This window comes from Stegastes partitus, unplaced genomic scaffold, assembly GCF_000690725.1.
Source record: "Stegastes partitus isolate 25-593 unplaced genomic scaffold, Stegastes_partitus-1.0.2 Scaffold1599, whole genome shotgun sequence".
Lineage (NCBI taxonomy): Eukaryota > Metazoa > Chordata > Actinopteri > Pomacentridae > Stegastes > Stegastes partitus.
In genome coordinates this window covers 5,424-17,915 of record NW_007579330.1, presented here as the reverse complement: position 1 = coordinate 17,915, position 12,492 = coordinate 5,424, and the positions used below count along the sequence as shown (strand labels likewise).

General features: G+C 39.4%; 1 protein-coding gene across 1 annotated transcript in view; it reads left to right on the top strand.

The window, feature by feature from the left end:
• The first annotated feature begins 3,401 nt into the window (after positions 1-3,401).
• nox5 (NADPH oxidase, EF-hand calcium binding domain 5) overlaps positions 3,402-12,492 on the top strand; it is a 12,859-nt gene continuing 3,768 nt past the window's right edge. The window contains exons 1-10 of the mRNA XM_008300857.1: positions 3,402-3,521; positions 4,920-5,070; positions 5,376-5,586; positions 5,986-6,223; positions 7,231-7,402; positions 8,529-8,689; positions 9,601-9,783; positions 10,078-10,210; positions 11,273-11,415; positions 12,430-12,474. Of these exons, the coding sequence (XP_008299079.1) occupies positions 3,402-3,521; positions 4,920-5,070; positions 5,376-5,586; positions 5,986-6,223; positions 7,231-7,402; positions 8,529-8,689; positions 9,601-9,783; positions 10,078-10,210; positions 11,273-11,415; positions 12,430-12,474 (1,557 nt within the window). The remainder of the gene's footprint in view (positions 3,522-4,919; positions 5,071-5,375; positions 5,587-5,985; positions 6,224-7,230; positions 7,403-8,528; positions 8,690-9,600; positions 9,784-10,077; positions 10,211-11,272; positions 11,416-12,429; positions 12,475-12,492) is intronic.

The following is a 12,492-nucleotide window of genomic DNA, read 5'->3' as shown; positions in this document are numbered from 1 at the left end:
GTTACATTCAGCTTAGAAGGGCTGACGTACGTAAAATAAATTATGTATGTGATTAATAAATAATTCTTGGCTGTGATGGTGAATTAGGTGTTAAATTTTGCTCTTTGTGATGTTAAATGATCTAAATTGAATCTGAGCTGCAACAACAAGCAGATCGACACAAATCATCAGCAGCTGCTTTGATTATCGATTATTTGTTACTTTTCTCATCATTTTTATCTCATAATGTTTCCTTTTTCATAGTTTTTATCTCATACTTTTTCCCCTTTAATTTACTAATTTTTATATCAGATTTTTTCATTTTTGTATCGTAATTTTCAACCATTAACTTTGATTTTTTTTTCATAATTTTGTCTTTATTTAACTTAACTTAATTTTTCCTTCAGGTCTCAGTTTTATCTTTTATTTTTATCAAATATTTTTTCCCTTTAATTTCATAATTTTTATCAAATAATTTTCCTATGATTTTATCTCATATTTTTTCTTGGCTGTACAAGATAGTTAGTTTTGGTTTTTTTTGCTTAATGAATGACTTTTTACTAAACTTTTTACACAACATTCTCGGTGCTCATGCAGGAGTTTGAAGTGATTCTTGATGCTAATTGTTACGTATTTAACATGGTAAGGAGTTAAATACTTAAAATAATTAGAATTATGAATGGATGTGAGCAGTTTGGATGTTTTCTCGTGTTTATTTACATCTTTTGCTGCTTCCTGGTGTTTCATAAAACAAACGATCAGTTGATGAACTCAGAGAATAATCAACAAATTAACTGTAATGATCAGATCTGTTAAACTACAGTCAGATTAAGTTGAGTTCAATTAAACTTAAACTGAATTGTTCCTCTGAAACTTTTCAACAAACAGCAGCAGCGACTCAGAAACAGGAAACTTTAACAGAAACTATTCTTTTTGTCGGCCTCCGTTCTGGCGGTGACGTTGAACCTGAATCGTTTCTCGTCTCGGGACTTACAGCATCTTGATCTGCGACTGACATCGCCATGGCAACGTCCTAAATGATCAATAGCCGTGGTCGTGTAGGAAAACAGCAGGACGTCCAGGAGTTCAGCTGTTCATGAAGGCTGGACGTCGGACCTGAACCACGCAGCAGCTTCACTCCGTGTGACACTGATTACTATTGATTATCGATTAGTGCGTCACCGATTCAGTAAATCTGCTGCTTTACTGACTCTCAAACATGTTTAACGGTACATCTAGTGTTGCAGCAGCAGTTTAAATTTAAACAAAACACACATAAAACACCCTTCCAATAATATATAGTAGAATAAATCAAATAAAATAGGACAGACTGAGAGCTGAAACTGCTTTTATCCAGTAATTATTCAGTGTAACTCGTGTTATTTTACACAAAAACAGAAGAAAAACGGCACATGAGCGTGTAAAATTGTACAAATCTTTAGTTATAATCAGTCAAAATGTTTCTGAAAAAAAATGTCACTACTTAATACATAATAAAGCTGTAATACAGGCTGCTTACGTGTAAATGTACTGTATTTAAATTCTGTTGTGTGCATGAAAATCACTACATAAACATGTGTTATTGTGGAAAAAACATTCTCTGTGTTTTTAGCAGTAAATAGATAGAGGATTAAAGGGTCAGTTCACCCAAATTAAAGGTTCGATCATTGAGTTATAAGCGTCTGAAGCAGAGAACATGTTGACGTGGGGCGTTGACGTACAGATTTAACAACACAGAGTTAGAAAATGAACAATAAGCGTAAAGTCATCAGAGTTTGTTTATTTAAACCCAAAGTTTCAAGTCATTTTATCTAAATGCCAACAGACTACACTGATTCTGTGCAGGATTTTACAGATCTGAGCTTCTGCTTGCACAAAAACAGAACACAAATTGTCCTTTTCAGAAACCACAGAGGCAGAAAACCAAACCAAAGTTGTGTCAATACCAGCAGAGAAAGACGGGAAACATTATTCCAGTAATCGGAGGTGAACCGACCCTTTGACTTTAAGCTCTCGGTGGAACATCTGGGCTTCGACCCACGACTGAAAACACAAACACGTTCTCAGGATGAAGTAGGTTTATCTTGGACGATGACTTGGGCTTTAAGACGAGTTGACGTGGGAAATCATTGTTCCGAAGAAACTGTAGAGAAAAATAACTGCAGCTGTGTTTCTACTGAACAAAGAGGTAAACATCTGTATTCAGACAGATGTTCAGTGAGTCATGAGGGCAGCTTCAATCATCCTTTTGAATCAATGACATTAAACTTGTATCTCATCTGTTATATATCAGCCTTGTTCTAATTTTATCTTGTATTTTACGTGTTTTTTGTTGTTATATTACCGCATGTTTCTGTTCTTAATGTCCTTTATGCTGCAGTAGATGATGTATTCAGGTTCTTTTGCTTACTTTAACTACTTAGTAAAAGTAGAGCAACACTTTATTTTGATCAGCTTGTATTTTCCAATTAATTTCCCCAAAAGTTTTCTAACAAAGTCCTGTATAGTTTGGTGAAAATTACAAAGGAAATTTGGGAAGTGTTAGCCCAATTATTAATTTTAAGTTAAAAAAAAAAGAAACGTGTGTCAACACTTAAGGAATTAAGGATTTAAGATTTTTCAGAATTGTGTAAAAACAAAAGAAAATACTGATAAATGATTCGTATAACCTACCTCCTTCATGGAACAGTGTTGTTAGATAGTTGGCGACTTTGGAGGGAAGTTTAATTACCATAATTCTTCAAATCTTCAAATGAATACATGACAAATTTGAGAAAAAGATGTTTTTTTTAAGAATAAACGTTCTCATCTAAAAAGAATCATTTTAGGTTGATTAAGCACTAAAGATATAAGTTAAAACATATTTGTACCTTTCCTCCGGAATCAGTGCTCTACTTTTATTTACTGTTGGCTAGGTAAGTGTGAAGTGTCGTATTTATAATCTCCGTGTGTTTAGGATGCAAAAATATTAACTGTAAAGTCAAATAAGTTTAGTGGAGTAAGAAGAAATGAAAAGTAAAAGTATAAAGTGGCATGAAAATAACAATGCAAGTACTTTGAGTTGTTTTTATGTTCTATGTAAAGCTCTTTGGATTGCCTTGTTGCTGAAAGGTGATATATAGATAAACTCCTTAAAAGATTTTAACATACGTTTTGTTGTAATTTCAGCAGGAAACTATAAAAATCCAGGAAGTAATCTCTTCAAACGGCTTTTACAAAAACATCAAACTGAACATCATCAGTATAGAAATGATAAAAGACGAACTGACTGAAACTGTATAATATATGAATAAACCAGGGCCCAGGATGGATCTCTGAGGAACTCCAAAACAAACATTGTTGTTTGCCAGGTAAAAGAAAAAATGTTCCCAGCAGTACTTCTGATGTTTAATCTCCTCCAGCTGCAGCAGCAGAGCCTCATCATGAGTCTGGACGAGGACGCCCGATGGCTGGAGTGGGTCACCAAACAGTTCGAGACCATCGCCGGAGACGACAAAGAGATCGACATCGACGAGTTTAAGAAGGCTCTCAAGGTCAAAGAGGTGAGAAGATTTTTAAACACAAAGTCAAGACATGCTTTGATCTTCAGATAAAAATGAACAACTAATAGCCTCAGTAATCAAAACCTCATCCAAAAATGTACTCAAAGAATAAATAGATAAGTTCTCAATTCAAAATACAAAATATACCATCAAATCGACGGTGATAGAATTTATTCCTTCCGTTAAGTAGGGCTGACAGATATAGTATATGAGCTACATGGTGTCAGACTTTTACCACAAAAGTCTTATTTCAGTAGCAGTCTAAAAATTAGCAACAGCTTCTCATTCAAGGTTTTTTTTGTTTTTTTTGTTTTGTTTTTTTATGTTTTACTGTTTCTACAGTGTAAAAATACGTCAGAACTGACTGAAATAACACATATGTATTTACTGTATGTAGTAAACAAAAAGAATAAACAAACCAAAATTTGTTCTGATTTTGATAAATACTTTAGATTCCGAAAAGTAGCCTTTGTTTTCTTTAACAATAGCTTAGCTTAGCATAGTTCTCCTCACAAGAAAATAGTTAAAACATTTCTGAAGAAATTTTGAGTGTTTCAGTGCTTCTTCTGCCATTATACTGTTAGTGCCTGTTGGTTCTGGTAGGTCCAGTTTGCTGCTGTTAGCTCCTAATTACTTATGTTAACACCTGTTAGCTACAGAAAGCTCCAGATATCGCCTGTTAGCGTTTAATTGCTCCTCTTAGCTAATATTAGCTACAGAAAGCTCCAGTGAGCTTTTGTTAGCTTCAGATATCTCCTGTTAGCTCATAATTACTTGTGTTTGCATCTGTTAGCTACAGAAAGCTTCGGTTAGCTTTGGTTAGCTTCCAATATTTCCTGTTAGCTCCTTATTGCTGCTGTTAGCTCATGTTAGTTACAACTAAGTTAGTTACAGCTTCTTGGAGCTGTTAGCTCCAAGAAGCTCCTGTGTGCTTCTAATGGCTCCTGTTAGTACCTAAGAGTGTCTGTTAGCTTCATTTAGCTGCAGCCTGCTCTGGTTAGCTCCTGTTTGTATCATTTAGTTCCACGTAGCTGTTAGCTCTCATTAGCTTCTTTTAACTCCAGCTAGCATTTGTTAGCGTGCTTGTTGCACCTGATGCATACATGTACAAAACGTCTCCGTAATCCAATAAAAAGTTCCTTCATTACGTTTCAGGCTGCTGTGTTTCTGTCTGGTTTCTCTGTGGATGCTTTAAGCTTTTACAAAAACATAAAACTGAACATCATCAGTATAGAAGCGATAAAAGACCAACTGACTGATACTGTATAATATATGAATAAACCAGGACTGAGGATGGATCCCTGAGGAACTCCGAAACAAACATTGTTTTTTTGTTTTAACTTGTGCTGCTGATGAGGCCTGACATAAATTAGTTAATTTAACACATGTTCTGCTCAGTCTTTCTTCGCCGAGCGTTTCTTCGCTCTGTTCGACTCGGACGGCAGCAGCTCCATCAGTCTGGACGAGCTGCTGGAGGCTCTGGAGCTCCTGATCCACGGCAGCGAAACCGACAAGCTGCGGTTCCTGTTCCAGGTCTACGATGTGGACGGTCGGTACCACAGAATCACAACATCTTTGACCTGCACTGAACTCGTTACACAACTGAACTGTACAGACAATATGTTCCTGTTTTATCAAACTAAACATTGTGTTATCAAACTAAATGTCCTCAACATAAATACAATATTTCCTTCTAAAATGAAATAACTCGTTAAAAGGGAAAGAGACTTCACTTCTTTGAATCTCCTCCTAAGATTTGTACCCCGACACCATGAAGTCATCGTGTTCTTTATCAGACTTCCTGTTATGTTTGGGTTCCTCCTTCACTTTAATCTCGGTTGCTTGTCTTTGCAGGCAGCGGCTCCATCGATCCAGACGAGCTGAGGACGGTCCTGAAGTCCTGCCTGAGAGAGAGCGCCATCTCCCTGCCGGAGGAGAAGCTGGACGACCTGACGCTGGCGCTGTTCGAGTCAGCCGACAAAGACAACAGCGGCTCCATCACCTTCGAGGAGCTCAAGGCCGAGCTGGAGAACTTCCCAGAGGTGATGGAGAACCTCACCATCAGGTAGATCCACCCGCCTCTCCTCTGTCACCGTCTGCATGTTTTATTCTGAAAAAACTTGAGGGTCATTCTGCCTCAGTTCACCAAAACGCCTCACCATTTTTTTTATAGTGGTGAATACTGATTGAGTTGACCATGTGTGCAATCTGGGCTCAGAGCTAACATTAGTTTTTGAGTTAAAAAGTCTTTATAAAGTGGGGTCATGTTGAATTTGCATACGAATGCACAGAAAAAATCTGACGATGAGATGGTGACGGGTGAGATGGTCAGGTGTGAACTTTGTGAATATTTGGTGACTTGAGGTGGATTGACCCAGGAGGCAGGTGATCATAAAGGAAACCTGACTGAATCCAGAAGGTTGGTTCCAGCACAGACACCCTGTTTAAAGCGTCTCCTCCTCAGCGCTGCCAACTGGCTGAAGCCTCCCGAAGTGGACCCGAAGAAGCGCCAGACCCCTCGGTACCTGACCCGGGTCTACTGGCAGAACAACAGCCGGAAGCTGCTGTTCCTGTGCGTCTACGCCCTCCTCAATCTGCTGCTGTTCGTCGGCGCCATGCTGCAGAACAGCCACGGCGGCGCCTGGTTCATGGTGGCCAAAGGCTGCGGACAGTGTCTCAACTTCAACTGCACCTTCGTCATGGTACGACTGCAGCCGCACACCAAATACTCTGACTGATTACTGCAGTACTTCTACATTAAAAAGCTGTAGTTACTTTACAGATCAAAATTTTACAAGAAAAACGTCTAAGTAGATTATAAAATCTAGCACTGTGTTGTGGATGAAACTTTCCAGCAGGATTTAAAATTGTTAAAATAAAATGCAGCTAAGCTAAGCTAAGCTAAGCTAAGCTAACCCCTTTTATAGATCAAATTATCCAACAGTGTATAAAATAGTGTAAATAATTAGTAGAGCTGCAATAATTCATCAATTCAGAGCAGTTGATGATAAAAAAAAGAAAAAAAATCTGCAACTGTTTTATCAACATATTATTTCTAGTAAGATAATCGGGATATAGCACTACAGCTAATTATTTTTCATTCTCAGCTATTCTGATGATTAAAAAAAAAAAAATAGTTATTAGTTGTTTTGTATAAAAAAAAATGGCCGAAAATGTTGATTGGTGTTTCCCAAAGCCCAAGACGACAAATGTCTTGTTTTGTCAAGAACAAGTGCATTTGGGAACCTTTAATTTTATTATTTTAGGTAAATTTTTCCAATAATCCTTTCACGTAGCTGATATTTTTTATGCGTGGACTACTACATGTCTCTGTATTTCTATAATCATAGTGCTTCCTGATAAAAACAAACCAAACTAAGAAATAAAGGTAAATACGCTTACTTATGTACATTATATATGGATTTACTGTGCACAGTAAAACATTATACAAAAGGACATTTGTTTTTGCCTTTTAATAAGTGAGTAAATAGTTTTCATTGTGAATTAAACTTAGCACTATAAGGACTGTAATGTGTTCCAGTGTCCAGCAGGGGGCAGCACCAACCTGCTGCTCCTGAGCCTAAAGCTGCTCAGGTGGAGGTGAAGCTCCTCTGAGGTGTTTGGATCAAGGCTCTTGGGTCGTGTTTTGTTCAGACTGAGGTGATTTTGTGACGTCGCACTGTTTGGTTGTGTTTCTTTGTGTGTTCAGGTGCTGATGCTGCGACGCTGTTTAACCTGGCTGAGGGCCACATGGGTGGTGAGAGTCTTGCCTCTGGACCAGAACATCCTGCTGCATCAGATCGTTGGCTACGCCATCCTCGGCTTTACTCTGGTGCACACCACCGCCCACGTCTTCAACTTTGGTACAAACACAAACACAAGTGTAAGGTAGACCCGACAATCGGACCTGAATCTGACTCAGAAATATTAAAGTGTGAGAGACCACAGAGGTCAAATGAAGAGTCTGCTGGGGACTGATTCATATCAGACCAGGAGGATTTTTTCCTCACCAGCTGTTAAGTCACAAAGCACCACTTCTGTCGCCTACCGACCTGAACAGCAGCAGGGACACATTTACAATAAACGAATGTATCATCATCTGCTCATCATGAGTTAAAAACCAGGACTTATGTTTAATAATGTGCTCCTCAGACTTCATTTAAGGAGTTTGACATGTTTTGTAAAAAAAAAAAAAAAAAAACATCACTGGAGCATAAAGAATTTTAGGATAGTTTTGACCCAGGAAATGATGACTGTATGTGAAGCATTCAACATGATGCAGCCTGTTTGAGCCACTGAGACGTATTCAGGCTGTGAAAGTGGCCTTCGAAGGAATTTAGACTCACTTATGTTCAGAAAGAAACTTGTCGTGGTTTCCTTTGATCGGATATGAATGTTCTTGTTGAACTGTTTTACATGTAAAGATGCTCTAAACTCAGTCGTCTAAAGACCCGAGACCTGACTTGGACTAGACCTCGGAAGACCTGAGACTTGACTTGGACCAATCCTATTAAGAACTGAAGCTTCACTTGGCTAGACTTCCAAAGACCTAAGCTGGACTTGAACTCTAAACACTTGATACTCAGTTAGCCTTGAGCTAACCCTTTAAGACTTGAGACCTGACTTGGACTAGTCCTTCAAAGACTTGACACTGGATTTGGACTAGTGCTCTGAAGTCTTGAGGTCTAACCTTGACCAGTCTCGTAAAGACTTTTAACTTGACTTGGACTAGCCTTCAAAATACCTGACCTGGACTACTACTCTACAGACTTGACATATGACTTGGACAAGCTCTCCAAAGACCCAAGATCTGACTCAGATAAACCTTTTAAAAATTCAACTTGGATTGACCCTCTAAACACCTCCCAGCTGACCTGGACTCGGTATACAGATGTACTGACTCGTGTCCTGTCTCAGTGTATAGACTTGTGTCCTGTATATCTCAGCCCTGACCTGGACTCGGTGAACTGATTCGTGTCCTGTCTCGTGTCTCAGTGCGCCTTACAGAGACCAGTACGTTCAGCCTGTGGGAGTACCTGCTGACCACCCGTCCAGGGATCGGCTGGGTCAAGGGGACGGCCTCTCTGACCGGAGTCGTGCTGCAGGTGGTGATCTGCCTCATGGTGCTCTGCTCCAGCACCTTCGTACGGCGCAGCGGACATTTTGAGGTGGGAGTCGGAGAAGGTGGCAGCATCTTCATCATCATCATTAATACTATTAGGATCATCATCATTTACAATTTCATTTTGCATCATCATCATCATCATCATCATCATCATCAGCAATATTTTCATCAATATCTTCATCATCATCATCATCATCATCATCATCATCATCATCATAAATATCTTCAATATCATTATTATCATCATCTTCATCATCATCTTCCTCATCAGTCATAATTTTATCTATATCTTCATCAATATCTTCATCTTTATCATTATCATCATTGGTAAAATCATCATCTTCAATATCATCATTATTAATATCATCGTCTTCATCATCATCATCTTCATTATTATATTTATCATCATCATCATTATTATCACTATCATCATGTTTATCATCCTTATCATCAATATTTTCATCCTTATCGTCATCATCACTAAAATCATCAGCATCAATATCTTCAATATCTCATCAATGTCATCATCTTCCTCATCATCATCATCATCATCAGCATCCTCATCAATATCTTCGTTGTCATCATTTTCATCATCGTCGTCTTTATCATCATCTTCTTCATCATTAATATCATCAGCATCCTCGGCAATATCTTCATCGTCACCGTGATCTTCATCATCATCATCATCATCATCATCATCATCATCATCATCATCATCATCATCATCATCATCATCATCATCATCCTCATCCTCATCATCATCATCACCACAACTGAACCACATAGAGCTGCACACGTTTGGTTTCTCTTTATTTAAAAACAAGTTAATTTAACTTAAAATTCCTTCATCTAAACGGTGCTTCAGGTCTCAGACCCCCAGGTCGACCTGCTGATCCTGAATGAAGCTGAGGACAGTTTGTGTGTTTCCTGCTGACGGCTGCTTTTCTCCTGCAGGTGTTTTACTGGTCTCACCTGTCCTTCATCTGGGTCTGGTCCCTGCTCCTGGTCCACTGTGCCAACTTCTGGAAGTGGTTCCTGGTTCCCGGCCTGGTCTTCATCCTGGAGAAGATCGTGGGCATCGCCGTGTCTCGTATGGGAGGTCTGTACATCGTGGAGGTCAACCTGCTGCCGTCCAAGGTGCCGACTCCCACAGATCTAGTTGTTGTTACACTGATTTTAATGTGATTAATTGATGCTGTATTTACAGGTTTGATCATCGTTTAGGTGTTTGGTCACTAAAGGTGATCAGGACGAAACATTTAACAGAAACATCTCACCACCAGTTGATTACACACATGAACAACTTTCTGAAATTGTATTTTTAAATATGCAAATGAGCTATTATCTTATTACAAATGTGGAAATTTGCATAAAAATCCAAAACACTGGATGTCTGACGGTGTTTCATCGGTTTCTTTGTCTGTTTTTCAGGTGACTCATCTGGTCATCAAGCGTCCGCAGTTCTTCCACTTCAAACCGGGCGACTACGTCTACATCAACATCCCGGTGATCGCCAAGTACGAGTGGCATCCGTTCACCATCAGCAGTGCTCCGGAGCAGTCAGGTACCTCACCGTGAGGCTGGAAGCCGCAAAACCACCTAAACCGAAGCACCAGAGCCGGGTTTAGTCAAAAGCTGGAGGCTGCAGGGAGTCAGTTCTGATGTGATGGGAGAGTTTTGGTGCTTCTTGTGAACTTTATTTGGTGTCCTGGTGAGATATCTTGACAGACAGACTGTGGCTTTCATGGTTTTCAAGCAGGAATACTCTGTTTTAGTTTACGGTGATTTGTCTTTATCTGTGGATTATTTTCGGGGTTAAGTGATTAGTTGTTTGGTCAGTAAATGGAAAAAAAAAATGTCCGTCAGTGTTTTCTGAAATTCAGCGTGACAAATATTTTGTTTTGTTCACAACCCAAAGATCCTCAATTTACTGTCGTAGAAGAGGAAAGAAACCAGAAAATGTCCACATTCACACAAACACAGAAACTAGGCTTTATCTGAATATTTATTATACAAAAAAAAAATTATTCAAGTGCAAACTGGTGTTAACGATACTGGAAAAATGGTGAGTCTAGATGCTACAGATGTTCAATTATTTACATCCTCTACTCTGCTCATCAGTTGTAGAAAGATGCTTCACCATGCTGGATGTATCTCTGCATTTATTTTATTGATCCGGTTGGTTTGATTTTCCTCTCAGTCTCTCTGTGGAAACACTGGCTGCTGCTCAACCTGAAAACTCTTTGAATTTTGGTCACATTACTGTTTTACACATCTGAGTCAGTCACAAAGAATCAGTTGTATCGAGGAACTCAGAATTTCTTGTTTTTTGCAGAATCTGGTTCCTGCATGTGGTTTATTATTGGTGATTTTTTTTTTTTAATGAGACGTGAAGTTATTTTGATGAAATATAATTTTGAGCTCAGATTTGGTTCATTTTCTTTATGGATCTGCACATCTCAGATGATACATTCAAGGTTTGAAAGTTAGAAATGTGTCTTTCTTTTCTACTTCTCTAGTTTCTGGCTGATAAATGTTGTCATTTTGGAGTTGTTGAGAAACCTGTCGTACTGTTTTAGGGTTTCAATGGTTAAAACCAGGTCTGATTGTGACCTCTGACCTGCAGATGCTCTCTGGCTTCACATCCGTTCGATGGGTCAGTGGACCAACCGGCTGTACGAGTACTTCAGGCAGCCGGAGACTGAGGCGATGAATCCGAAGCGACTGGCGACGAGCCTGAGGAACCGCCGGCAGCTGCTGAAGGCTCAGGTAGGATCAGACGTCTGTAAATCATGAATCATCTCTGGATGTTGGCTCGCCTTCATGTCTCTGTGTGTTTCCCGGCAGGAGGGCCTGTTCAGCTCCGCAGACTGCAACGCCGACGTGGCGTCTAACGAGGACGACGCCATCGAGCTGACGATGTACCGACAGAACGGTTCCAGCGTGGCTCCGACCTCCGAGTCCAAACCTCCGGCGGCTGCAGAGCCTCTTCCAGATGAACCAGGACCAGCAGAGAGAGGAGAAGCTCCTCCACTCAAAGAGGTCGGCACCAGATACTTCATATATCAACTGTATATAAATAAAAAGTACATAAAACACCAGCGGATAGCACTATGATGAATCCTTCTAAAACCCGTCTCTGGAGGGTTTTTCCATTCTGCTTTTTCTTAACGTCGTTAAATCTCATCTTCAAACTAACAATGTGGTCGTTCATCTTTCTGCATTTTCTCTCAGTGGCTCTCAGCTCTAAGCTCTTTAACCATTTAAAAACACTGTAATGACTTAGTGCTGACACTTAAACGCTCTGAACTTTAAAACCTGCTGCTGTTTTTAAAGCTGTTTTTCCTTAAAAAACTACCAGAGTGACACCATTTATCCATTTATCAGCCAGGAACTGTCACAACAGAAAGATGTATCAGATTCTCGGCTGTCAGACAGTTCTTGATTGTGTCTTGTGTAAATTGCAGTTCCATCAGAAATAAATTAGGATGTTTTATCAAATCACGATATTCAACTTGTTTCATTTAGAAGTTCTCTAAAAAAATAAACCATTTGTTGAACCCTCTGACCCCAAAACCCATCATCAGGTTTTTCTTTTTCCAAAAGGAAGGGCAAAATGAAACGATTCATCAACCAGAAACTGTAAAAACAGGAAGAATCGTCACCTTTCAGATGGTCCATGAACGCATCATCAGGGACGTGTGGTTACATCACAAGAATGAACCAAATAAGCTTGAAACTGTATGATCGTGTGTTATTAGCTGGTTCTTCTTGTACCTGCAGATGTCGGCCAAGCTGGGTGAGAACCACAGATTCTGCAACATCAAGGTGAGGAATTTATAAATT